We start from the raw sequence: 27,607 nt of genomic DNA, 5'->3' as shown, positions 1-27,607 counted from the left end.
TAACAGCCTATTTTTTAACTGAGAAAAAGAGGAATTTCAAAGTTGGTGCCCACAGTTCATCCTCTTCTTTCTCTTCAAAACTGGCAAAGTTCAGCAACCCCCCGGAAGTCAGTTATCATATTCATTTTTTTTTAAAGGCCCTGTTTTTTTATTATTGACTCAGAAGATATTTCTTGAGGGACTTACAAGTAACAGAAAAGCGTTGGCAAGCAAGCAAAGCCATGAAGCCCGGAGTTTGCTGTCACCTTCTGTCCCCTGTGACTCTGCTCCCTTGTACCCCGGGGGAGTCGGGCGGAGGGGCCGGGCCAGGCACCAGCGGTCGCGTCCCAGTCCCGGCTGTTGTCCCAGGTGCTGCCTGCGTGGCTCTCCCTTCCTCTGTGTGGTCTCTCCTCTCAGACAGCCATTTTGGGTTTCATTTTATCTCATTCCTCCTGCTTTTCTGGTGATGGTCCCTGATTGCCTGTCTTGTCTGATAACTGACGTTCGTTAATTATTTTCAGAGCCAAAAGCCAAACCAAACCAAAGAACCAAAAAAAAAAAAAAAAAAAAAAATTCAAAGCAGAACCCGGTCTCAGACCAGTGTCTCTATTGCAGCCTGATCCCATCTAGAACTTCCTCTCCCACCTCTCTCCCTGTCTCCACTGCCCCCCGGGGGCTCTCCCGGCCCGCCGGCCCCCTTCCTGTCTCGTCTGCTGGGGTCTCCCACAGCGTTTGCGTCTGCAGTGGAGCTGCCTCTTCCAGCCCCTGGACCAGCGCAAACAGCTGCCGGCCAGACACACGCCCAGCCTCGTCTAACACTTCTTGTCTTTGTCCACCTGGCTCATCCTCTTATTTTTTTATCCTTTAGTGTCTGCTGCACGTGAAGGTCCCTGCTTGGATCTGCTGTCTAACATAGCTTCCCTCACCCTGCCCCTTCCCCTCCCCTCTCCTTAGAAGTCCTTTCCCAGACCCAGCTCCTGGGCCCTGGACCATTACCCCCTGCTGGCCCAGAGAACCTTTCATCTGCCTTTGCTCACTGCTCCCCGGGCTGCCCCGGGAGCGAATGTCCCCACACATCTCCCACTGAGCAAAGAAACGCGAGCCAGATAACCTCACGTGCTCCTCTACGGGGAACATGCCGGCAGCTCCCGGCCACGCGGCCGGCTGTCTCTCTCTGTGCACGCTCCTCAAACGGCCGCCCCTCTTTGCAGCCTCTCGTTGAGCACTTGAGTGTCTCGCTCCAGTCCTCCATAGACAAGCAGGCAACCAGCGCTGCCCAAATCGACCCCCTGGTTTCTCTGTGTCTATTTGGTTGGATCCACTGTCGAGTGTCTGCGTGTTTGTCCTTCCGTATGTTTTGTTCTTAATTTTGCATGAGTGTCTGACACATTTTCACGCCCTTGAGACAGGGCGTCTGCTGTCCAGGCGCATCCATCACCGGACCTCACGGGTCCTGTCCCCTTGTCCTGGGCCTGCCTTTTCAGCCTGAGCCGGGGTGTCTGTAACTGCCTGGGTCTTCGCGAGCTCCGCGGGGGTGCTGGCCACCTCTCCGGCCCTCCGCACGTGGGTCCTGTCTGCTCTGACCTCAGCCTCCTCCTGTGTGTGTTTGCAGATGGGCCCTGTGTCCCACCCGTGTCCTTTTGTGGTCACCCCTCCTCTGCCCCCCTCCCCCGCCCTACCGCCTCTTCGCTCTGCCCTGAACACGCCGTCTGGAGGTTCCTGGGATGAGCCCCTTGGCGAGGACGCCGCGCTGGCCCGGCGTGCTGTGTCAGCTTTGTGTGCGCCACGCCAAGAGGCTGACTGTCTTGGGCCGCGGGAAGTGGGCTCTCATTAACCACCGGCTCCGTGTTTGTCCCTTACTTGTGTTTTAGAAAAGGATGAGGCTGCAATTGAGCGTTCTCAGTGCAATGCCACGTCAGTAGCTGATGTGGACAAGCGGGTGAAACGGCGGCTACGCATGGGTAACACTTTTCTTCCACTTCCTTTGTTGTACTTGCACCTTTGTTCGTGTGTGTGTGTGTGTGTGTGTGTGTGTGGTATGTGCTGGCGCGTGGGGTGTCTGTATGCGTTCTTGTATGTCAGGCTGTGAGAGCCGTGCTGGCGTGTGGGGTGAGCGTGTTTATCTGTGCGGTGTGCCCACGTGTGTGTGATCGTGCGTGCCGTGGGGGAGTGTGAGGGGCTCTGCTCCAGATGTGAACTCCCTTTTTCCTTTTTAAGGTTTTTACCCTCCATCGAATACATGTATTTCTCTGTGTGTTTGTAGCAAAGAATCCAGAGCCAATGTCTAGTGGCTTCTGCGTGTAAGGAGATGTGCTCTGTAAACCCCCTCTACTTGCAGTAATGCCCACATGTGCAGTTAGGATTCCAGGGTCAGCAAAGCAATGCTGAGACGCAGAAGCAAAGTGGGTGTTAGTGTAGAACAGGGGTTCGGGCAGCACGTCCTCATCTGTCTCCTCGGCAGAGAGGAGCCACGTGCAGGGGGAATAAAGCTACATCTAGATGCAGGGCAGCGGGGTCTCAGGGGTGTCCAGTCCACCCTGCTTGGTTTATAGTTGGGAAATCTGCTACCCAGAGAGGGGAGGACCGGTCAGGGTCACCTGGCAGCCCCTTCTGGCCCCAAGGCTCCCCAGTCTGTGAATGACCCCAGCCTAAGCCCACTGGGCTGGCAGTCTCAGCCCACTTTTCCCCAGCCCGCCCCCCTCGGGCCCACACTTGCCTTGGGGGTCCATGTGATGTCAGCTGCGCTCTGAGCCCTGCCCTGGGCTGGATCCAGACTCTAGGGAAGCTTGCCCAGAAACACCTGGGGCCGCTCTGGGCGGCTAGAGGCCTGCTGGCGTGGCTGATCCCGGGCAGGGTGAGGAAAACGGAGAAAATAACTGCTCTGCAACCGAGCTCGGTCTGCAGAACAGAAGAGCCATCCGTCTCCACATTCATTCGTTCCTCTGTTCCTCAGTCAGTGCCAGTTCTGGGGTCGCTGGACCCTGGGTGGCACTAGCTGCCAGGCCTCTGGAGCACAGCTATCGGGTCACCTGGGATTGTCACGGCCTTCTTTGTGGCACTCGTTAGGTCACACCAGCCTTGGGAGCTGTGAGGTCAGGTGGTGCATGTCTCACATCTCGGAGGAGGAAACTGAGACTCATTGGGGTGCCCTGGCTTGCCCAAGGTCACACGTAAGTTGCCCTGCACATCTGAGCTTAACCCAGAGGTCACGGCCACGTGGGCCATCTTAAGTGTTGGCGTCACAGGACCGTGGAGGTCGGAGCCTAAAGGTCCCAGAGAGGTCACTTAGTTTTGTGGTCCTCGTAGGGACCTCAAAGGAGCCCAGGCATCTAGGAGGAGTCTGAGTGGGGCTGAGGGAGGGATGTGGCCTTGAGTGCTGGGGAGTAGGCTTGAGGTCTCCCCCAGTGAGGAAGCCATGGGCTGGCCGACAGCTCTGTGAACCCCCAGTCCATGCTGGGCAGGACAGATACAGCCCTGTTCTCAGACGAGAGGACTACAGGCCAGAGAGGCCAGAGGACTCATTCTGGTCACACAGGGACAAGCTCAGGCTAGAAGCCCACTCTCTGCAAGTTCTCTGTACGAGCCTGGCTCACTGACTTGGGCCGTCTGCGTTGGCCTGGAAAGAGCTGGAAACCACGAAGGGGTGGGCTTAGAGGCTCCAGCAGTCAGGCGTGTCCACTGCCCTGCACAAAAGGCTGAGTCAGTACTAAGGACTTTCTGAAGAGGTGGCTGGCAGTGGGTGATGGGGACCTAAGAGCTGCTGGTGCTCTGAGGCCCAAGAGGGCCCAGGCCCCTAGGCCTAGCTTACAGGAGAGGTGGGCACTGCTGCCTGAGGCCAGAGCTCCAGAGCAGGGCAGGACCAGGAACTGGGCCCCCAGGTGCCAGGCACCCTTCCCAGCAAGAGGATGGTGGCAGACGAGGGCTAAGCTGAGTTGGCATCAAGCAGATGGGTGGGTACTTGCTTTTTCTAATTAGAGTTGGCAGAGAGTGGCTCAGAGCCAGACCCTGGTGCGGGGTCTGGGAGGTGAGGAGGGAGCACTGAGGACACAGGTCCCCTCGCCCCGCGCTTGGGAGGCAGAGTTGGGGGAGCAGATCAGGGGACTTGGTGCCAGGCACAGGAAGGGCCAGGGAGATGGATGCCGATTGGCTGCCCCTGCATTCCCACCTCTCTGTCCCCACCCCCACCCCCTTAGAACCTGTCCTGCCCCACAGACAGAAGAGACCTCTCCCTCCTCTGGTCTCCTGACAACACTTACAACAGGGGGACAAGGGCCAATGGCCAAGACCACACGCCTGGCACTAGGTCACTATCCTCAGGAGCTTCCAGGACAGGCACTCTCTAGAGCCCAGGTGAGCTCCTCCCACAAGAGCTCATAACTCGTAGCACCCGTCTCCCCTGAGAGCAGCCCATGCGGTACACACTTGGGATCCTACTGGACTTCAAGCCCAAGTAGTAGACCCCACAAGGCCTGGCTGCTCCCAGGCTCGGTTAATAGAGGCAAGGAATGGAGATGAGGGAGGTGACCATCCCCATTCTGCCCTACTGGTCAGAGCACACCCGGGACATCACGTTGCAGAGCCTGGCCCCCCTGTGAGAGCAGCCTAGACGGTGTTGGGTCAGCATGGCCAGCCTGCGGAAGGGAGCACAGGCCGTTCATCCCAGTGGCTCCTGGGGCTGGTGGGCCGCTTGAGCTCTGTTTTAGGTCCTGGGGTGGGGGTGGGAAGGGTGGGGGGATGGGGGTAGAAGAGACAGAGGGGAAGGAGCTTGTTCTGTGGCCCAGGAACAGATGAGGAAGCCGATACGCTGAGGAGTCCACGGCAGGGTCAGACACTGGGTTCCCCTGACTGCTGTGCTGGCCAGCGTGGGAGGTCAGAGACAGGGACTGTTGTGAGAGAAGCCTGGGGGCCCGAATGCCCCACCATGGTCTGCTGTGAGCGGAGCCCGTTGTAGTCATGGTACACGGCTCCATCGGAGCAGGGCACGCGTGCTGCGGTCACCTGGTGGCTGAGATGGCCTGGCAGGTGTCTTCCGGCCCTGAGGTGCCAGTTATCTCCTGTGTGGCTGGAGCTTGTTTTTAGGGGGGGTCAGACAGGACTGAGAGAAAGGACTCCCTTCCCCCTCCGCAAGCAAGTGGGCGCAGGACAGCTCTTGCCAGCCCGGAGAGGCTCCGTGAGCACCCGCCCATCCTCGCCACTCAGCAACAGACTTGTCCTGCAGGCCCAGGGTGAAAGCCCCTTGCGTGTCTCAGAGAGGGTAAGTGACCTACCTCCTCACTGCAGGGTGCTCACCCCAATATCCCTTCCCCAAATGGAGATGGAGAATTTAGGTTTTATGTGCTTTTATAGGCTATTTGACCCAGAACTATTTCAGAAATATTTTGCGCCCAGACTGCAGAGGTTACAAGTCCCTTAGATGTCTGCAAGTCGTTTAATTAGCAGCCTCACCTCTTAACACAGCCAAGAACCAGGATGTAAGCAAAAATCAGAGCTTCATACAAAATGTGTGGGACCCTTTACCCACATTTGAGCCTCTCGGTTCCTCTCCGGGAACCTGCCTGCTTTTGTTTCCCCAAGGGCTAGCATTTTAGCTACAGGGCTCCAGGTTTTGAAACACTAACCCAAGCGCTGACTGAACTCCGGCAGCGTCGCTCCCTCATTATGGCGCTGGCTGCTGGCCTGGGGCTCTCAGAGGCTCCCCTGAAGGGACAGGGCTCTGCAGCACCGTGGCCTGGGGCCATTCATGACCAGGTGGTTCTGCCCCACTCTTGGGGTCTCAGTTGCACCCAGTAATTGCTGTTTCCAGCTACCCCCAGTCCCTGAGCACAGGCCAAGAACAGGTACAGTTACGTTTAAAGAGGCTTCAAATATGTAACTGACTTTAGATTCCCATCAAAATCAATTAAAATGTTTGGATTTGAGGGTTGGAGGGGTAAATTTCAATTATCTGGCCAACTGACTTGTGTGAAGCATCTGAGTCCCCAGCTAAGTTTACCACAGGCCGCCTGGGACCCCGCTTACAGCAAGATTGATGAGACACTGTGAGTCAGACTTGTCAACTCCAGGTCTTAAATCGGCTCTTTTCCCACAAGTACGCTTGGGATAGATGCTGTGTTAGTTTCCTATTGCTGCTGTTAACAAGTTACCACAAGCTTAGTGCCTTCAAATAACACAAATGTATTATCTCCTATCTCCTGTAGGTCAGAAATTTGACTTGGGGCTCACTGGGCTAAAGCCAAGGTATCAGCACAGGCTGCGTTCTTTCTGGAAGCTCTAGGAACGAATCCATTGCCTTGCCTTTTCTACTTCTACAGGCCACCCACATTCCTTCACTGGTGGCCGCTTCGTCCATCTTCAAAGCCCGCAGCCCTGCATCTCTGAGCCCGCTTCCATCTCCACACCTCTTTCTCTGACCTCCCTCTTCCACCTCTCAGTATCCTCATGACCACATTGGGGCCCCCCAGATAATCCAGGGTAATCTCCCATCTCGAGCTCCTCAATTTAATCACATCTGCAAAGTCTTTTTTACCACGTAGGGTCACAGGGGGTTAAGAAATGGACATTTTAGGGGGCTGTTATTCTGCTGACCACAGATGGTTCAAACTTGGGCTGGGAAGAACCTTCCAGGTCATCTGGCTGCTGCGAGCTCCACTGAGACAGAGCCCACACCTGCTCTCTTCACTGGCTTTATCCCCAGGACCACCAGTCTCCCAGCGCAGGGCTGGAAGTGTGGGAGTGCAGGATGGTGCCTGAAACCCCGCCCCCGCCCCTTCGGTGGGCTTCCGGCGGCCCCTGCAGTCTCCCCAGCGCCCACTGCTCCCCCAGGCAGTTAGTGCGCTTTGGCTCACTCCCTCTGCTTTCCAGTCAGCACCCCCAGTGTCTCCCCACAGCCCTGAGAGGCAGCTGTCCCCACTTCACAGACGAAGAAGTGAGGCCCTGAAAAGGGAAGAGACACAGCCCAGGCCACGCCATCAGTGAGCAGTAGTCTGGGCCAAGGTTCAAGGCCTGTGGGCTCACCCCCAAGTCCAGGGCCCTAAGTCCGGAATAGAGCAGGCCTGAGGCTCAGGATATAGCTCAGATCTGTAGGCTCAGCATCCATTCCAGGTGGCATCTTCCCTCCTTAAAGCAGTTGCACAGCCAGCCCATTTGAAGGGTCCCCCTAAGCCCAGGAAAGCAGAGGTACCTGTGCTCGAGGCCCAGTGACCACAGCAATAGTTAACCTTTAGTCCCAGCTCCCTCTGGGTCTTGCATTGTCCCCAGTCCCACCTCCCAGCCACCTAGAGGGTTGGTGCTAAAGTAATTCCCATTTTACTGGTGAAGAAACTGAGGCACAGAAAGGTAGCTAGGAGCTCCTCTCCCTGCACTCCCACAGCTGGCACCTCCGCATCTCCCTGCCCCTCTGCACCTCTGGGCAGGGAGCCCAGGTTCCCCTTCCATTGAATGGGTACAGTGCCATCACACGTTCCCTGGCTGGCCTCAGAAGATGGGGGTGTGAGCAGAAGGATGGGACAGGAAGAATGGCTGGGGCCCGGCACACACATAAGACAGCACTCGGTAAGGGAGCTGTTGAGAGAGTTCCAGGCTCGGGGCCAGAGGGGCTGGAGACCTGGAAGGCAAGGGGAGACAGGCAGAGTGCGGCAATGATGGTAACAATGGCTAACATTTGGGGGGCACAGACTAAACCCCATGCTGTCCCCAGCCTCATATAACCACACAGCCACCCTGAGAGGTCACTTCTCTTGACACTCACACTGCTTCTCCCCAGCTGCCGGCTACTCTGTCCACTCAGGGGTCACCCGCCCACCACGTCTTTTCTGCAGCCACCATCTCTAGGGTCCCTGGGTGTCTCCTAATTTCACCAACCTGTGTCCCAGGCCACCTCGTCCAACCCCTAATTCCAGACCCACACATTCAGTCACCGCCTGGAAGCCACCCTCTACCTGTCCCTCAGGCCCCGTACACATGCAGCCTGTCCCAGGCTTCCTGCATCAGTGAGTCATGTCACCTGCCACCCTATACCCAGGTGCCATCTTGCACAGTTCTACCTGGCAAAGGTTTATCCAGACCTAACTGTACCTTCCCTGCCACCCCCATCCCAACTGCTCTCCACCAGCGCCCTGTTTCGTCACAAGTCTGGGACCCCCCGACTAGGGACAGAGGTCAAGTTTGTGCCAACTCTGATGGCCCCTGGGGACACAGTGCAGGGCCTTGCGCAGAGCAGGAGCACGGGAAAAGCTGGTTGGCTCGGAGCAGGACCGAAGGCTTCCTGGAGGAGGTGCCCAGGGATGAGTAGGGCCTCACTGCTCACTCTTCACACAGGCAGGTGTCTGGCGAGGAGAGAAAGGGCGGGACCTGGAGCCTGGATGAGCCTGGCAATGGGAAGAGTAGATCTGAGGCAAGGAGGGTGACGACACAGGGCAGTTCCCCAGGTCAGGCTCAGCAGGAAGGCCAGCTGGAGGGAGATGGCGGGTGAACCTTGCGGCCTGGGGAAGGCCCCTTCCCCTCCAGCCACAGCCTCCCTGCTAACAGGGCTGAGCCCCAGGCACTGAGCTCGTGTTCAGGAAGAACCGAGGTGGTCAGACTTCACCCCTGTCACTGAACTGATCCCACGTGCGGCTGGTCTCTGGTCAGCTGGGGTCCCCGGCTGAGGCTCTGAGCCCCTGTCCTCAGTTTAGTCACACACACGTCCTCAGTCTCTCTCTCTCACACACACGCACCATGGGCTGGTGGAAGGAGGTGGGACCTGGTGACTTCGCTGTGTCGGGGGGTCGAACTTGGGGGAGAGGAGGGTGCCAGGCAGGGCTCATCAGAGAAAAAAAGGGGAGGCAGGGCACTGGCTGGCCCCGGGTGGGGGGAGCGAGGCTCGGAGAGGATGGCAGTCACCCACAGCCCCCCTGTGAGTTGGGCAGAACCAGGGATCCTGGCACCTGGGCCCTGGCACTCTGGGGACCAAGTCTGGCTAGAGGGAGCAGTCCAGCCCCTGTCCTGAGAAGGCACAGAGCAGCCAGCCGTAAGTCCCTTGGCTTCCTTTGGAGCCTGAGGCCTTAGAGCTTTCGCCTCCATCTGGGCCTCAGACGAAATTTGAGTCTGATTCTAGCCGGTCTGTAGGCTCATCTCATCAAGTGTGAAAGCTGTGGGAGACTTCACCTCCACAGGCAGCTGACACACAGCACACTTTTGAATGCCACTTTCCCAGCCCACAGAAATGAGAGTGGGGCAAGGGCAGGGTCCCGGGAGTGGTGGGTGTGGGCACGCCCTCCCCGAGACCCTGAGGGCGGCTTCCGTGAGGTGGGACTGCAGGTGGAGGGGGTCCCTGCAGCTGTGTGGGCAGTGGGCTCAGAGCACACCTACTGGGAAGCGTGGGCTGGGGCACACCTGAGCCCTACGCACTCCTTCCGGGCCTGACTCATCTACGAGACCGTGTTCCGCAGCCGCCCACCCCATCCGCCGGTCCCCTCTCGGTCCCCAGTCCCCTCTCTGTCCTGCTTTAACTCTTTCCTTCAGGATTTGGTCCACGTGGGTCCCCAGTCCCTTCAGGGATGTGACCTCAGTGTCCCTGGCTGCCTGATCACCCCTCCCCATGCCCACTTCCTGATGTTTTTGCTGGTCAGCATGGCTCCCCTGCCCAGCCACACTCAGGAGGGCCCTGGAGTGGTAATACTGATTGTCCACCAGAGCTATGAACGGAAGGCACCCCAAAGAGGCCAAGGCACCTCTTTTTTTCTCAGTACAGTTTTCAGAGGAGCCCGGCGTATAGAAACAGATGACAATGACCAAGCGCCTCGGTACCCCTGCCCACTGGTTCCCATCCCACCCGCCTGGGTAGGGCCTGCCCCTCAAGCCCACGCTTGCCTCCATGGGGGTGTCTCTAGCTGGCTCCAGCCAAGGGCAGGCCAGGTGGCGGCCGCTGACTATTGACCAGCGCACAGCCAGAGCTCAGGGCTTTCCGTGACGGGATTTCCTGGTCTGTCCCAAGGAAGTTGGGGCGGTTTGGGGTTGCTCAGCCGGGCTGTATCTTTCTTTTAAGAACTATGTGTTTGTCCTCAGAGCAGGGACACTTGATGGGAGTGGCGCTAACCGTGACTCCTCTTTCTGGTTTGTGTTCCTGGCCCAGGCTCTGGAGGCAGACCTGGGCTCTGCGGCCCCATCACCGCACTCACGTCTCTGAGCCTCGGCTTTCTCTTTTGCAGAAAGAGGGTTGTAGTCCCTACTCTGAAGCAGGCTGGTGAGACCCTTGGCATGCGGCACCTGACCGTGTGTGTGGCACATGCCAGGTGCTCGGTCACATCCCATTCTTCCCCTGGCCGTTAGCATTTTACTGCCAGCAAGGAATACAGCCTCGAGATGGCGAGGCCCAGGCAGTGAGGCGGGAAGCCCAGGGCCTGCCTGACCTTGGTCAGGTCATAGGTGGGCTGATGCAGTCAGAAGGGGGACCTGGAGAACGAGAAGGGTGAATAAGCACCTCTCAGAGGCCAGCCAGGTGCCCAGAATCTGGACCCTTCCAGAAGGCCTGCCCAGCTCACAGACTGGAACTGTGGAAAGAAAGGGCAGATGCAGACCCCAAGGGCCAGCTTTGCTCTGCCCTGCCCCCGGCCCTGGCCCCAAGAAGTCACAGGGGAGGAGGCGTGGGGGGCACACACCAGTGCTGAAGGCCCCACCCAGAAGCAGGGAGGTTTGTGCACGGGGGCTGGGCCCTACCTTCCTCAGCCCCAGACTGTCATCTCGCCTGTCCTTCCCCCTGTCCCGTGCCCCTGGGGCAGCCATCAGGAATCTGGAACGAGGCTTCCCCTCTGTTGAGCAGCCTTGGGGCTAAGTGTTTGTGTGCCTAGACATATTCAGTGTTCCCAGGACCTGCAAGGGTGCCATTCAGCGTTTCGGATGAGGAAACTGAGGCCCAGGGAGGTGAGTGGCTGGCCCAGCTCCACACCATCCTGCTCTACCCCCGCAGTGCAGCGCACTCCCTCCAGGACAGGGGGGCTGGTGACGGGCCTGTCTCCCCACTCTTTGCCCAGGGCCGGTGCTAAGAGCTCAGAGAGTGTTGGCTGCTGTTGGTGGGTGTTCTGGGGAGAAGGGTCTAACACCCAAACCTCCCCGCTCACACACCGCTGGAGGGGCGGCGTAGCACCAAGGAAAGGTCACCGGCCAGGTGACCTTTCTCAGGCTGCTTCTGCTCACCAAGCCTCCTGCACCTTCTGTGGAGCGGGTATATGATGCTGTGCCCTCGCTCCTGAGGATGGCCTCACGGGAGAGGCTGCCTGCAGCCCCCTTGTCTGCCCGCAGCACCTCTCCACTTAACTGTCAGAGTAAAGGCAAGAGGCAGAGGCCAAGGATGAGGCTTGCTGCCATGGCCCTGCTCTGCCGCCTGCAAACCTCCGTGTCCTTCTGGGCCATTCGAGATTCCCCCAAAGCATACAAAGACACCTCCCCACAGGGTCTGCTCACCTCTCCCCCGCCCTCAGCCCCTGCAGCTCTCGCCACAGACCGCAGGGCCCCGTCCTCAGGTCCGGGAGGTTCTGCTCTCCGAGCACTAGTGTGAAAACAGCCCTCACAGGGCAGGCCCGTGAGAAGGCCTTGCCCTGAAATCCCAAGCCCCCTGGTGTCTGCAGGAGACAGTTCTCCGGACAGAAACCGACCTCCCAGCGAGCGGCCCTGCGCAGGGCCGAGTTCCCCAGCAGGCGGAGCCCCGAGGGCTGGCGTGGACCCACTGGCCTGTTACCTCCTCGCGGCCGGGCTGCAGTCAGCAGAGGGCCGAGGGGAACTCACAGTCACCAGGCCGTGTGCTCCAAGGCCAGGCCAACCCCTCGAGGACTGGGGGAGGGCGGGGCTGGGTGCCAGGTGGGGCCTGGCGAGGCCTCCTTTCCTACTTGCCCTCACGCTCAGGCTTGGGAGCCCCCTGCTCGTCGGGCTGCAGTCCTGGCCTCCACGACCACCTGCCCCCAGCCACCTCCTCCCCCCAGGACCTCCACACGCACTGTCACCATCCCAGCGGCCACCAGCCTGCACCCCAGGGCCCAGCTCCACTCAGAGGCCCAGGCGCGCTGGGGTGGCTTTGTCCAGCACCGTGGGTTAGAGCGCCCCCCGCAGCTGGTGCTCAGGAGTGGACGCGACCAGGGCAGAGCAGGGGCTTCTGGGCAGACGCGGAGAGGCGGGAACCCAGAGGCAGGGTGGATAGGAGCAGGGTGCGGGCACGCAGCAGGCGGGCATGCGGCCCTGCTCCCAGTCCTGGCCGGGTGGCCGGGGAAGCCACTTCTGTCGGCCTGACCCTCCTCATTTCCAGAGGGACCCCGTGAGGAAGATCAACCTCAGTGTGGGGCTCGGTGAGGGACACAAGCCTGCTGACAGTGGTCATGACGGGTTGCAGGGTGATCCAGAGGCCGGGGGGTAGCATGTAGAGACTGGGCAGCCAGGGAGACCAGGGCCACTGTATAAGGACCTTGCCGGGGAGCGTGGCCTTTATCCCAAAGTGATGGGAGTCCTAGAAGGCTCAGGAATCAGCTGAGAGGAAAGGGTCAGAGGTCAGAGAGTCCATGGCTGGGCCGGGAGAGCCGGTAGCCGACCCCTCTTCGCAGCGAGCTCCAGGTGATCTTGGCGGCAGAAAGGCAGGTGGACCAGCCCCGACTGAGGCCTGACAGATCTCGGCAGGGGCTTTGGGCTGCTCCCGCCACCAGGGTGACGCCATCAAGGAGCAGGGCAGACCCTGGGCTCGCAGGGTCTCTGTAGGTCGCTGCGCCCACACCTGGCCCACTGCTCAGAGCCTCTGGGGGCAGGGCCAGAAACCTACATGGTCGACAGGCTGCAGGTGGAAGACCCTTTGCCCAAAGTCCCAGAGCTTGTCGGGAGCTGAGTGTGGCACTCGGGCCTCTGGACCCGCGTCTCACCGCAGGCGGCTCACCTTGGCGCCCCGTGGTCAGCGTGTCGTGCTATTTGCAGACGGTCTCTGAGGCCTGAGCTCCCTCCCACCCTCTCACCCTTCTGTCCAGCCCACCTCCACCTCAGCGTCACCTTCCAGTGCCCGTGACTGTGGCTGCTGCTGGTAGACTCATGGTCCCCTGTGCTGTCGGGTTCATCTCCGACGCTGTCCCCCACCAGGCCCGGCAGGGGACAGGGGCTCAGTCACCTCGCTTCTTCTCATTCTTCACGGGGCCTCCAGAGTCCTGTTCTTTCATCTGCTGATTCAGCAGAAATCAGACCGTTTGCTGTGCTGGTCCTGCACTGGGTGCTGGGCACTGGGGTCATCTGGAGAGTGAGTAGTCACTGGGGGAGACCACCGCCCAGATGCAAGCCCAGGGCCTGGGAGAGCCAGGGGGGCCAGGAGAGCTCGGGAGGGGCCTCCTGAGTCGTGACAAAGGTGGGAGGCTGGGCCATGGCAGCCACCCTGCTCGGGGCGGGTGAGCTGAGCGCTGGGAGGTGAGCCCAGGCTCCTGCGAGAAAGGCAAGGCAGGGCCCTCTCTGTCTCCCCTGATAAACCACTAACCCCTGAGGCCTGGGTCGGTGTCGGGTTTATCTCCAGCTCCTCTCTCACGGCCACCCAGCACCAAAGGAGTCGATCCCAGACTGTTGGTTGGACAGAGGAGGGAACCGTCTGCTGCCCCGCTAGACTGAGACCTCCAGAGACCAGGGACTAGACGTAAGGCATGTCTGCCCAGCGCAGAGCAGGGATCAGGTGAATCAGCAGCTGACTTTGGGTACTGAGGCTTCACAGGCAGAGGTTCTAAGGGTGGCACCAGGAGTGAGCATGCGGTCACAACTATGACAGTTCACTGAGCACCATCACATGCGCACCTTGTCTGGGCCTTGCAAGGACCAGGTGGCAGATGTTACATCTCCACAACATGCAGCCAGAAGCTCAGGCTCTGAGACGTGAAAGGACTTGCCCGAGCTTGCGGGGCCAGCATTCCAAGCGGTGTTTTCTGCCCCTGTAGCTCCTGTGTCAGCCACTACACTGTGACTGAGACTGTCTTTCAGGCCGGACCTTGCCCCAGACCTAGGGTGGTGCAAGCACCCAGCGCCAACTCAAGGGGCGTCCTGCTGCCGTCCAAGCCCTGGCCGGGCTGCACGGCAGGTCCTGCTGAGTGGCTGCCCCGCCACTGCTCCCCTCCCCCCCGACCCCGCCCGGCTTGGCCCAAAGCGGAACTCCCCCAGGGAAGGACTAAAGACTGGCCTTTTAACACATCTGGAGTTTTCCCATCTGCTGAAAAGGAGCTCACTCCCAAGCCCCTTCCCACTTCAGTCCCCCGACGCCATGCCCCGCCTTCCCCCGTTCACCAGCCCAGCCTTGTGGGTGAGAGTTCTCCCCTCTCACTGGATGAGGAGGCCCGTGGGCGCACCTCGCTGCCCCCTCAGGCCACTGGCTCTGCTGCCCCACTTCAGGCCGCCCCCGAGGATCCCCCCCAGAGGCCTGGCTCACTCAACAGCCTGGAGTCTCGCAGTCTTGGGTTCCAGTACTGGCTTCTCCCAATGGCTGTGTGACCTGTGCGCTCGCCCGGGGCCCTGCCCTTAGAAGGGCCCACAGTTGGCTGAGCGCTCGGCTGTCTGTCGGAAAATTCTTAACAATTTTTGAACAAGGGCCCTTCATTTTTATTTCACACTGGGTCCCACAAATCATGTAGCTAATCCTGCCTAGAAAAGGTCCTTTACTTCTCTGAGCCTCAGTTTCTCCACCTGCAAAGGGCCCAGGGTGGGGGAAGGCAGCTCCTAGTACGCATCCTTGGGGCAGATGGAGTAGCATTCGTGGAGACGGGGAGCACTGGGCTGGAGAGCCGAGTACGCGCTTGGCTGTGCGGGCCCCGGGCTGGGACTGGCTGGGGTGGAGATCTGAGCCTGCTGGTGGGTTGGAGTACACCCACCGGGTCCCACCAGCCCTGCCCCTTACCAGCCACGCTGCTCTGCGCCGATTCCCAGTGTTCAGCGCCAGTTCTGCACCTGGGAGGCGAGGGGCCGTCCACAGAGCTGCTGTGAGCGTGGGGGAGCCTAGTGCAGCGACGCCTGTGGGATGGGCTGGTCAGCACCCAGGGCAGCCCAAAGAGCTCTTGTACCAAACATTGTCTAAGGTAACACAGGAGACTGAAAGGGTGCTCGCTACAGGGGAGACACCTGCCCTGAGGGCGCAGAAAGCAGGTGACCCTCCAGGCTTGACCCCAGCCCCAGCTCGGCCTCCTCCTCCTACCCAGAGGGCAGGTGCGGCCAGCAGGTCTCCAGGGCCCCGGTCGCTCGGGAGGCTCAAGATTCTGAGTCCCATCAGGGCCTCCAGAGACGGGAAGGGCCTGCAAGCCCCCTGGAGCCTGGTTGGCCCGGTCCATTTCTCAGGGACACAGCCCCCAGTGCCCACGCCACGTCCCACCTCCACCACCATGGAGAGGCCCAGTGGTCATCCCGCTGTCGCCAAGTAAGGCCACCCAGCCGCGCCCCAGCCCAAGCCCTCAGCACCTTCTGCTGCCCGCCCCCTGCTTTTGGGCGTTCCCCCGCCTCTCCAAGGCCTGAGCCTTAACTACCTGCACCTGGAAAACAGGCAGGTTCTCTGCCCCCCTCTCCAGAGAGGGGCTCTCCCATATAAAAGGCTGGAAAGGCACATGGGGGTACCTTGGCTCTGGATTTGAGGGCAGGAGGTGGGATTTCCCTCTCTGGTTGTAACCTCAGGGTAGGAAGCTAACATTTGTTGAGCAGATACTCCAGGCTGGGCCCTGGGCCAGACGCTGTTGAGTGTGGGGTTTCTTTGATCCTCCCCTCAGACCTGGGAGGGAAGGCTTGCCGTCCTCACCTGCCAGGTGTAGGTGCTGAGGTCGAGCCCCGAGGGGCGGACTCACTGGGTCACTCAGTGAGTGACAGAGCCAGAGTCACACCCTGGCCTCCCCACCTCCACTGCCCCAGTAGACGGGCAGCGGGGGAGACAAGAGGGCCTGCTCAGGCGTGTGCGGGTCAGAGCTTGGCCCACGCGCACATCGAGGCCAGCCCGCATACGCACACGGAGGGCGGGGTCCTCCTTTCTGCGTCTGGAGGTTCCTCGTGGAGGTCTCTGTGCTGACCTTGAACCATGAGCAGGCAGGAGGCCTCCCAGCCACTGGGCAACATGCCCCACAGCAGGCAGACAGAAGCTGGAGGGCTAGAGTATGGGGAGACACGCTGAAAGCCTGGGAAGAGGCAGGGGCGAGGAGACTGGCCTTGCGGTAGTGGTTACAGCTTGTTCTACCATGGTGACTTCAACCTCGAGAAAACGGGCAGCGGCCCCGTGCAGCAGGCAGGCCCTGAGTTCAGGATGTTAAGGACAGCCGCCATCGTGGTCACCCCACAGAATCTCTCTCTCTCTCTCTCTCTCTCTCTCTCTCTCTCTCACACACACACACACACACACACAGACACAGCCCAGTTTCCTCCTCTTCCTGCTCCGTCCACCCCCTACAAGTTGAAGTTCAAAGGAAAGGCATTAGCAGCAGAGAAACTGGGGGTTTCTATCCATTTAGTCATCACTCCTGTGTTCATCCCCAAACTCCTCCTGGAGAAAATGGAATGCAGCTTGCAGGAATGCAGACACCACAGAAGGACAGACAGAATAAACAGGGTAGGGGGAAAGTTCTGGGGAGAGACCCGCTGGGGCCAGGCAGCCAGGGGCAGCCACGGTAGACAGGCAGCGGATTTCAGGTTATAAGAGGTGGGGGCCCTTGGCGCTTCCCTTCCTAGCAGCAAAGGGGAGAGGGAAGTTCCCACAACATCAAAGCACACCAGATGCTCAGGAAGAAACCCAGGTTGAAAGGCTCAGAGGCCCGGGAACTAGGCTCCTCCACGTGCCCCGGTGACCCAGCTGTGCCAGCCCCTTCTCCGGGCCTGGGGAGGATCATTCTCACCGTACGATGAGCTCAGTGACCTTAGTTATGCCCCAGCCACTCCAGCCCTTTGAATTTGCAAGAGAAAAAAAAAAGCACTAGACTAGCTTCAAGTGGACAAAAAACAGACGCCTTTGGCTTATCGTTCAGCGAGAACAGATGTTGGGCTGAGAGCCTCATCAAGGTGATGGATGGTGTGCGGGCTCTGGGAACCTCCCCTTGCAACTCCACGGCCAGGGCCACAAGCCATTCCGCGCTGAGACGAGTTTGGGAGCCCCAGTAACTGCCAGTCTGGGTTTGGAGTCCTAGTCCAGGCAAGGCAAGGGTTTAGGAATCTGTCCCTGGGTGGTTAAATACCAGCCCGGCTGATCTCAGCACTGGCCCTGGTGGTGGTGTTGACCCTGTTGGCACCGCTCCCTGCAGTTTGCAAACAGTTTTCCCATCCATCATCATCAGAGGGGAAACAGTGTCATTCTCCCGTTTTACAGATGGGGAGCCTGAGGTTCAGAGAGGCCCCACAGCTAGAGTGTATCAGAGCCAGAATTTGCATTGGAAACATTTATTTATTTATTTATTTTTGGCCACACCACGCGGTACGTGGGATCTTAGTTCACCAACCAGGGATCGAACCCGCATCCCTTGCATTGGAAGCGCGGAGTCTTAACCACTGGACCGCCAGGGAAGTCCCCAGGGCCAGAATTTGAACTCAGGTCTCCTGTCTCAGGAGATTACCCCCATGGGTGGGGAAGGGCGGTGGCTTCTGTCCAAGGAGACTGAGAGTGTCTTTTTCTCTTTCCCTCCTCAGAGACGTGTGCAGTAAATAACGGAGGCTGCGACCGGACGTGCAAGGACACGGCCACCGGCGTGCGATGCAGCTGCCCGGTTGGATTCACACTGCAGCCGGATGGGAAGACGTGCAAAGGTCAGTGCGCACCACCTCCCTCGCCAGGCCCCGGGTGGTGCAGGCAGGGCAGGAGCAGGACGGCACACTTGGGCTGGGTATGCGACCACATGTGGCTTCAGGGGCAAGGGTGGTCAGCTGTCATGTGCATTTCTGAGAAGAGGGAGAGTCAGCACCAGCGCTCCCCAGCAAGGCTCAAGGGAACCCCGGTTCCACTGTATATTGACAGGTTCAAGCGGGGCTCTGATATCGAAGAATGTGGCTTCACCCTGGGTTGAACAAACGGGATACCTTTACTTCGGGCTTCCTAGGCCGGCAGGGGTTCCTTGTGGCCTCCCAGGGGCAGGGCGTGGCCGGTTCCTGTGCTCACTCACCTTGGCCGGGGTGCGTTTTGCAGAGCTGAGGGCAGCAGGGCACAGGGCTCGGACCAGGCCAGGATGGTCTTCTTGTCGGCGTTAGAAAACTGAGGACACTGTGTGTGTGTCCTCGTCACTGGAAGAGGGAAGGTGTGCGGGGGGGGAGATCTCAACCAGAGGACTAAGGATGCAAAATTAGAAATAGGGATTGGGAAGGTCAGGAATGGGCCAGTCTGCCGTCTGCTGGAAGCCAGAGAAGGGTGAGCTTTCTCTGCCCACTGTCCCCGGCTCACTCCGAGGTTCCTGAGGGCCTGCGGGGGCTCAGCCGTGTTGAGGACCCCTCAGGAAACAGGAAGCGAAGGGGCTGGGAAGTCAGAGCTGGCTGAGCCCTAGGACAGAAGGGGCCAGCCCTGCAGCATAGGGGCACCAGCCCAGACAAAGACCTGGGGTGTTATGGAACCCCCAGAGCTGCGGGCCTTGGGCCGGGAGTCAGCCCTTGCGAGGAGTGAAGTGCAGCCCCTCAGCACTCCCCAGACCAGTCCTCAGATCCCTGCCAAGGCCGGCTGCCCTCCTCCCATCACCCTGCCGGGAAGCGGGCAGGCCTGGAGGCCAGCATGGAAGGGCAAAGGAGCTAGAACTTCCAAAGTCCAGTGGGTGAGAAGATTGACAGCAGAGACTCAGGGTGATTTTAAATAGTCTGAGATGGGCTTTTGAAGCCTGTATAAATAGACAGCGTATGACTTCTCCTCCCCAGCCGCTCTGCTGGGAAGAACCTAGAGATTATTGACAGAAATAACCGTTCTTCCACCTATTTATTTGAAAATAAAGCCCTTCTGTAGCCTCCGCTCAGCCCACTTAGAGCGAGGTGTGTTCCGGGTGGGCGGGGGCCCTCTGAGGCCTTGCCACGTGGGCTTAATGCCAGGAGGGCTGGCCAGGGTCCACTGCAGACCCAGCCGTCCTCATAGTCCAGCGATGTCACAGCAGGCCCAGCCAGTTGCCCTCGGAAGCAGGACAGAAGAAGGTAGAATTGGGCCACCCACACCCCGTCCAAGGCACAGCGCTGACGCAGGACCAGAGGGGCAGGGCAGGGCTTAATTCCAGACTCGGGACCAGGAGCTCACCGCTGGGAGCTGACCTGTGTGGGCTGGAAAGGGGCCTCGGCAGTCACATGGCCCACAAGGAGCACCTAAGGGGACGCTGACTGCTGCCCCCTGCCCATCCTTGCTGGCGAGAGGGGCATCCATCCTCACCCCACCTTGAGTCTGAGGTAGGGGGAGGTGTTGAAGAGAGCTGTCTGAGCCTCCGACCATGTTTCCTGTGTTGAAACAACTGGGCCCTTTACCCAGAGCTGCTCGTTTGCCTTTAGCCAACCCTCCTCACTCCCACTGCCCTGGAGTCAGGAAGTTCTCTCGTTCACGCATGCACCAGATGGGTTTTCTGGGCTCCTCCTGTGTGCAAGTGCAGGGGAGACCAGGGAATGAAGCAGAAATTCCTTGTGTGCAGGGATCTTCTATTGAGTAAAGAAGACAGACTTTAATTTTTAAAGTCCGGGCAGGGGGTAGGGAGAGCGGGGAGGTTGGAGGAAGAGGCTCTAATCCAGGCAACATGACCGCTGTGCAGAGGCCTGGGGTTCCAGGACCCAAAGCAGCCAGCGTGCCCAGATCTGGGGCAAGTTCGGGGGAGGTCCAGGAGAAGGGGTTGGCCCTTCATCCTGCGAGCCTCGGCCAGGCCCCAGACACTCTTGGGCAGGGGGACACAGGCCAGGCTTTCGTTTGGAGACAGTCCCTGCCACTGTTGGGACGGGTTTCTAGGCAGGGTCGGGAAGAATAGGCTCGAGGTGACAGTGGTTTGGGCCCGGGGTGGCAGCGGAGGTGGAGAAGAGCAGTCTGGGTGCTGTTGTACATGTTAGAATCTGAGGATCGTGGGACTGGTCCAGAACTACGTAGGATGAACATCATAGCATCTTCAAATCAGGGAACCCTGGAAACCAAATGTTGACCTCGAGACCCCAGGGTTTGGTGTCTTAGAGCCTTGGGCTTACAGTCTGAGTTTCCTGGGGCCTGGCTGGAGGGGCGCAGGGCAGGGTGCGGGGGCTCAGGGCGGGGGGCAAGCCAGCTGGGGATCCCCAACAAACCAAGGCCCTGGCCCTGGGGTTCTGGCTCCTCGGTCAGCGTGCACGCCCTGGTCTTGGCAGGGCCCAGAGGAGGATATCAAAGGTTCAGTGTTTTCTGGAAGCCAGAAGGTCATTGCTAAGCAAGGCCAATGGCTGGAGGTCTCGGAAAATCCAGAGCTGAAAACCCAGGACGGACGAGGATCACGTGGGCAGGTGGAGGCCTGCCCTAAAACATCAGGGCCATGGGGGGCTCTGCAGGATTTGCCCCATGCCCTTGCTTTGTTTCAAGAGTGTGGACAGTCCAGTCTCAAGGCTCCCTGTTTGGCGCTGTCCTGCTTGATATTGGGAAGCGGGCACCTTGCTAATTGGCCCTTCTGAGAGGAGGGAGGTCTGGGGCCTCAACTTCCTGAGCCAGAGCCTGGATTTCCTCAGGGACACCAGCCCCTCCTCCCAGCACCTGCCAGAACAGTCTGGGAGAACCGCCCCCAACCCCGCCTGTTTGCCCTCTTCCCTCACCTGCCCTCTGTCCGGCCACCCTGGCCCAGCAGCTTGCCCTCCCCACTAGGCTGCTCCAGGGTGATGCCAGCCACTCCCACAGGCCCTCCCTCTGCTCCCACCCAAAACCCTCATCCCCGTGGCCCCTGCGTTGCCAGGCTGTGCCCCCTCAGTGGTATGGGCAGAGGGGGACAGGAACAATCAACCTACTGCGTGTTCCCATAGCTCACCCCTCACCTTTCCCCCCAGCATGCACTGATGTTCAAACATTGGGTGACGCATCGAATGTTCCACTAACCTTCTCTCAGCCCCCCAACTCACTTATTCACTCATTCATTCATCCATTCGTTCAGTGCCCCATCCTTCTGTGCAGGCCTCATGCTGGGCCCTGGGGCTCCAGGTGGGAGCCAGATGCACCCGTCTGTCATCCCCCTGAGGGCAGGTCCCATGACAAGGGAGCAGCTAACTCTGGAGAGAACGTCAGGGAAGGCTTTCCAGGGGGGTGCTTGTTCCCCGGGCAGGGTGGGGTGAGGGCTGCCGAGGCAGGATCCAAGCGTGCAGAGAAGAGGAGGGCAGGGCCGCCGGGCCGGGCCAGGCTGTGAAGGGAAGACTGTGAGCCTCTGTAACCAGGTAGGGGACTGCTGGCCGCTGGTGGGGCCCGGTGGGAGCACAGTAGAGAAGGAGGGGGGTCTTGGAGGGATGGGAGTTGGAAAGGGGGCAGAGGCTCATCAGAATGAAGGCCGAGGGGCCGTGGGAGCCCACTGCCCCCTCACTACAGCTGAGGCTAGAGCCTGGGACGGGGCCTCCCCCACTCTGACCCCCAGGCAGCCCGCTACACCAGCCTGGGCCTCAAGCAGACAACGCCTCGCACCTCCTGTCTAGTTGCTATGACAGCCCCTTAGCCGACAGGCCCAGATGGGGTAGGGGATGGGGTTAGGGTGTTCCAGAAGGCCTGAGGCATTCCCAAGGAGGCAAGCCCCATCTGTACATTCAGTCATAGTGAATGATGCTGGAGAGGTACCTGCTAGCAACCCAGTTTGCAGATGGGGAGCCTGAGGCTCAGAGAGGTGCCTTGCCCTGCCCAGGGTCACAGAGCTGAGAGGGCCCTCCATTCTCCTGTCAGAGGCTTTTAGCCAGAATCTCCCCTGTCTTCCTGTAACCCCCAGAGGAGGGGGCGACGGAGAGCCCCAGCCTCCGTCCTGGACAGGCCCTCGCTGCACTTGAGGTCTGCTTCCTCTGAAGGCTGCAGGGCCAGCGTGCTGAACTGGCGAGGCCGTCTTTGGAGTCACCTGGGGCTGGACTCAGGTCGGCCTCCTGCGTGGAGCTGTGACCTCCCCTGCAAAGTGGGAGATCTGGCCTCGGGTTGTTTTGACCATCACACGAGACCTTGCCAGAAAGTACTCGGCCTGGTCGCCAGCACGAGGTGATGCCCGCCCAGCAGGTGCCGTGACCCCCAGAGGGTCCTACTACTTCCTCTGGGGCATGGGTTCATCCTTAGGCCACTTTGTTCCTGAAACACAGGCTTTGGAGCGCGTGCAGAGTTCGCAGTGCTGAGCGGTCTCTGGTTTTAGCCATCATCTTGGTGCACACGTAGAGCACCTCCTGTGTGCAGAGAGCTGAAGGCCCAGCCCGTGAGCAGCGGACCCAGGGTCACACACCCCCCTTAGTGGGGCCACCTCGGGTTCCCCGCCCTTCCCATCTTCCTGGCGCCAAAAGCGCCAGCATACACAAACAGAATGGGTCCTTGGGGCAGGGGTACCTCGGGGAGGCTGGCCAAGGGCAAGGAGGTGGCGGGCACACCCCCTGGGTGTCCTGTGTTCCCCAGAGCCCAGCCCCACCCGGGCCTCCACAGGAAGGCAGCTCTGGGTCTGCCCCTGCCCGACTAGCTGTGCCCATTCCCCTCGCAAAGGCTCCGAGAGGTGCCCACCCAGGGGCCTCAGCCCTGCTCTCTTTAACGCCCCCGCCGTTCTCCTGCTGTTTGGGGGTTTGTTCTGGGGTGAGGATCATTATGTGGGGGTGCTGCCATAGGACTTTTCAGCAGGCGTCAAGCCCAGCCTGTTTGGTCTGAGGAAAAGTGCTGGGAGCGGCATGGTGAGAGGCTGCGCCTGAGGCCGGAGTCTTTGGAATAGAACCAAGTCTCCTCCGCGGGGCTCGGGGAAATGGGCACAGATTGACCTTGACAACTGGCGGTGCCAGTTACACAGGACAGGGGTGTCCGGGCCTCACACTCAGGCCAGGCTCAGTGGGTGCTGGAGTCTGAGTCAGCAGCTCTGTTAAGATGTGGCCAGTGACCATCACAGAAAGTCCTCTCTCTGCCAGGGGGCGGGGGGATGCCTCTTTCACCGCCTCCTTTTGTGCCCTCCTCCAGTCAGCATGGGGACACCTTCCTGGACGTCATCTCCTACTTCTGTTTCCAATTGCTGGGCTAGGTCTGGGGGGCCGGGGGGGTGACCAGCATGGGGGGCCCCGGGGCCAGAGCCCAAGAGGAACTTCAGAGTGAGAAGAGGTACCTCAGGGACAGGGTCTCTGACGGCTCAGTCTGCCAGATGGACCGGGAGCCCGGGGAGCAAGCCCAGGGGAGCAGGGCAAGGAGGGTGGGAGGGAGCTCATGGGGGTCGTTGAGAGCTCGTGAGGGAAGAAGCTCCCATCACTAGAGGTGTGCAAGCCGAGGCCCACCGGCAGGGATGCTTGAGGGGGTCACGCTGGGGGGCCTTCAGGGTGCAGCCGCAACGTGACATGATGAGTGAAGAAACAGATCAAACTCACCGGCAGGCATGGGGAGGGGGGAGCGGCAGGAACCAGGCTGGGAAGGGAGGTGGCCCAGGAACGCCTGCTTCCCGCCACCAGCCACGGCACCTGGAGCCAGTTACCTTCCCGGCCTCGGTCTCCCGGTCAGCAAAGCAGGAGCAATAAACCTACTTTTTTTTTTTTTTTTTTTTTTTTTTTTTTGCGGTACGCGGGCCTCTCACTGCTGCGGCCTCTCCCGCTGCGGAGCACAGGCTCTGGACGCGCAGGCTCAGCGGCCATGGCTCACGGGCCCAGCCGCCCCGCGGCACGTGGGATCCTCCCGGACCGGGGCACGAACCCACGCCCCCTGCATCGGCAGGCGGACTCCCAACCACTGCGCCACCAGGGAAGCCCAATAAACCTACTTTTTAAAGAGTTGTTTGGGCACTGGCTGAGCACCGGCGCTTTAGGGATGTTATTTCATTTCATCCTCATGATGTCCTTCCAAGTAGGGGTGCCTCTGATCCTTACTTTAACAGACAGGGAGCCGAGGCCCCAGGGGTCCAGTAGCTCGCCCAGCCCAGAGTCACAGCCGCCAGGAAGCAGCCCCTGCTCCTGGCCTCCCTGCTTCCCTGGCACCTCCCCGCCTCCCTGGCACCTCCCCGGGGGTGAAAGGGCGTGGGAGCGTCCTGGTCCCTGTTGTCTGGCCCAGCACCGCAGACACCAGTTCCCCTCCCTTTGGTGCACAAACGCCAGGCTCGCCAAGTCCTAGGGGCAGCGGTGTCTCCCGTCCTCCCACCCCCACGGCTGTGAGCCAGCCCCCCTTCCTGGGCTCAGCCGGGGGACCCGAGGTGGCCCGGGCAGCGCGGCCCAGCCCACTCTCTTCGCCTCCTCCTGCCACCCGGCTCCGCAGACATCAACGAGTGCCTGGTCAACAATGGAGGCTGCGACCACTTCTGCCGCAACACCGTGGGCAGCTTCGAGTGCGGCTGCCGGAAGGGGTACAAGCTGCTGACCGACGAGCGGACGTGCCAAGGTGAGCCGCCCTCGTCCTCGTGGGGTCCCGCCCCTCTCAGGCCACACAGGCTCCCAGGAGGGTAGGCGAGCCTGGGGTGGGCTTGTCCGCTGGCCGGGCCGGGCCTGAGGGGCCGGGGGTAGTTTTTGTGTCCCTAGCCTGTGCGCTTGCCCTCCTGTCTTCCCGTCCTTTATGATTCTAGGGGCCCTGAGAAGCCATCCAGCCCCACCTCTCCCTGATATAGATAGGAACTGAGGCCCAGGGAGGGGTCAGCCAGTGTCCCAGGTGGCCCAGCGAGTAGGTAGCAGAGCCGGTTCCTCCCTCAAGAGGGGGCCTCCCAGGCCACCGTCAGTGGCTTCAGAGGCCAGGTGGATGCTGCCACCTGGTGGAAGCTGTAGCACGTGGCAGGCGTGCTCCAGCAGCCCTTCCTCAGGGTCCCTCCACTGCGGGGGGGAGCCAAGCATCACAGCCCGGGACAAGTCCCGCAGACGCAGACGTCCTGGATGCAGTGACAGCCCAGAGGATGGGCAGTGGAGAGACGGGTCAGGGAAGGCTCTGGGGGAGGGGACACTGGTGAAGTGCTTGAAGGATGAATAGGCATCTTCCAGGGGGAGCCAGGGAGGTAAACCCAACCAGGAAGTGGCGCTGTTGGGCTGAGGGGGGTTGAGGAGCCAGAAGGAGCCCTGTGGAGCTAGATGAGGCCATTGAGAAGGAGCCGGCTTCAGGGCAACATGCAGAGAGTGGGGCCGGAGGGTGGGGGGCTGGCTCAGTTCCATCGAGGTTCCCCTGTTGCCTTCCCGTCATTGCGTCTCCACGAGGCCCCAGGAGCCACAGGCTGCACCGGGCCGCATCTGGCTTGCGGTTGCAGCATCTGCCTCGTTACGTAGTGCTGCTCAGAGGCTGGCCTGGGGCAGCACGAGGCCTTGAGGGCCCCGAGGAAGGCGAGAGCAGAGGCTGGTAAGGGAGGGTCCGGGCCAGCCTGTCCTGGGGCTCAGCACGTGACCTGAGCCCGTCGCTTCCCCTCCCTGGGCTCGGCCTCTGCCTCCCTGCTCGGACGACCCAGCCGCGTCTTCCTCTCAGGGCACAGGGGCCCACTGGGAGCTCGGCACCTGTCCAGGCTCCGATCAAGGCTCCTCTGCACTTTGACTTTGTTTCTCCGTCTGCCTTGCCGCGTTCTGTGGAGGGCTGAGGGAGGGCCCTTGACTTTGCATCCCCAGCTGCCCCATGAGAGGGGCAGGCAGCAGGGGCCACGGAGGAGGTGACGGCAGGACTGCTCCGGGCTCTGGCTGAGTCTCCTCCACCATCTTCCTGACTCAGCTCTGCAAGGCCCTGGGACTCTGGCCCACCCCTGCTCCAGCACAGCCCCTGGGTCCCCAGCCCCAGCAGGCACTCAGGGCCCTTGGGATGGGGACCCCAGACACCTCCCCAGCCCCCCTGAGCTCCACACAATCCCTGAGGATCCAGTGCTGCCACCTCCCAGCCTTTGCCCGGAGCGCCCTTCCCCCACTCTCATTCCTTCATTCCAGGCTAGCCCCATCCTTCAGGGTCTAGCCCAGGTGCCACAGCACCAGGAGGTCTTCCCAGATCCACCCACTGGAGGAATCACATCTTCCTTTGAGCATCCACAGGGGTTCCTTCCTGGTGCTCGTGTTATTACAAACACATATGTTATGAGTGTGTCTGCAGTCATGTGAGCAAATGTATTCAAAGAATAAATTCCAACTACAGTGCCCGTGGAGAGGCAGGTCAATGTCTGCCTTGCCCTCAGGACCCCCATCAACTGTCCCATGGAGGCCATCTTGCTCAGAACTTACGGCCAGGATAGATTTGTCTCCTGCAAACATGTAGTTCATTTCCTCCTTTCCAGTAACAGCACTCTGTGGCCCTCCCTCATTCCCTTTTTACCCTGGCTGCCAGGGTGGTCAGAATCAAATTTCACATACTATCAAGGCTACTTTGTTATTCCTCATGGGTAGCATCTTCCCTACCCCCATCCCCCTTTCTGTCTGTGCTGTTTTCCCCATTTTCTCCAGAGACATCTTGGGGTGATGGGGGAACACACTTTGGTCGGCATTCAAGTGGCCTATTTTCATGTCCCAGTTCAGCCCCTTCCTCAGGCAAGCCCGTTAGTTTCCTGCAGGTGTGGATTAAGTACCTACACTAATCACACTGGAATGGGAAATATCAAAATGGCAGGGATTCGTAAAATAATCCCTTCTACTCAAAATGTTTCTACCCTGCCCACCTCAAGAAAAGATGTGAGGCAGCTTCTCACCCAGACACATGAGGCTAATGGAGACAGAATGGGAAATTGGGCAGCGACACGAAGTCTGACGTTTGCTGTGTGTCGGCTGTGCACTGAGCTTGGGGCCCCAGGACTGTCGGGCACAGAGGTCTGTTGAGTGACTGAGCGAGGGGCAGGCCGTGCCATCTACCACACCCTGAACCTCCTCCCAAACTTTGTCTCCCTGTGGCCACACAGACATCGACGAGTGCTCCTTCGAGCGGACCTGTGACCACATCTGCATCAACTCCCCGGGCAGCTTCCAGTGCCTGTGCCGCCGCGGCTACACTCTCTATGGGACAACCCACTGCGGAGGTCTGCAGCTCGCCCGCCAGGGCCACCTCCCCCCAGAGGCACGCGCCCGGCCGCACGGCCACCTGCACTGCACCCCACACCCCAACCTTGACCTTGACTCTGACGGGCCTGGGAGGGACTGGTGGGCAGAGGGGCTCAGCCAAGGGTAAGGCAGGAGGGTGGGGGGATGGGCAGCAAGCATCCACTGGGTGCCAGGCCTCAGCCAGGCTGTGGACACGGGCCTGGAAACAGCAGTTTCTGGGGAACCCCAGTCCGGAAGGGAGGATGGCTGCACAGAGGATCCCACAGTTCATTCCAGTGGAGGGGGTAACAACAGAGAAGGGCAGAAGGTGGGGACAATGGGGGTCTCCTAGAGGAGGAGTGTTTGGGTCACGGTGGGGGAAGCGTGCCAGAGGGGTCAGCGTGTGCAAAAGCACTGAGGCAGAGGGAGCACAGAGGGACCGAGAGGCAGCCAGTGGGGGCTAGAGTCCCATGAGGGAAGGGGCACACGGTGGGAGATGCAGACAGAGGGGACACAGGGCTTCGTGAGCCCCAGGGGACTTGTGGCTTTATTCCCAGTGCGATGAGAAGCCATTGGAGGGTTTATGCGGGGATATGACGGGCTCAAG

General features: G+C 60.2%; 1 protein-coding gene across 3 annotated transcripts in view; it reads left to right on the top strand.

Annotated features, from left to right (window-relative positions):
• Positions 1 to 27,607, top strand: part of SCUBE1 (signal peptide, CUB domain and EGF like domain containing 1) — a gene marked incomplete at its 5' end in the record, with an annotated part of 129,954 nt that overhangs the window by 76,698 nt on the left and 25,649 nt on the right. For 2 of the 3 annotated variants that reach the window (XM_082636316.1, XM_082636315.1), the window contains 3 exons: positions 17,599 to 17,715; positions 24,299 to 24,421; positions 26,883 to 26,999. In XM_082636316.1, the coding sequence (XP_082492442.1) occupies positions 17,599 to 17,715; positions 24,299 to 24,421; positions 26,883 to 26,999 (357 nt within the window). Of the gene's footprint in view, positions 1 to 1,850; positions 1,941 to 17,598; positions 17,716 to 24,298; positions 24,422 to 26,882; positions 27,000 to 27,607 lie in introns of all 3 variants that reach the window. The other variant, XM_082636314.1, reaches the window with a different exon arrangement.

The sequence above is a fragment of the Mesoplodon mirus genome (assembly GCF_964341445.2).
Source record: "Mesoplodon mirus genome assembly, chromosome: 11".
Taxonomy (NCBI): Eukaryota; Metazoa; Chordata; class Mammalia; order Artiodactyla; family Ziphiidae; genus Mesoplodon; species Mesoplodon mirus.
The sequence above is the reverse complement of the archived record's forward strand: the minus strand, read 5'-3'. Positions and strand labels throughout refer to the sequence as shown.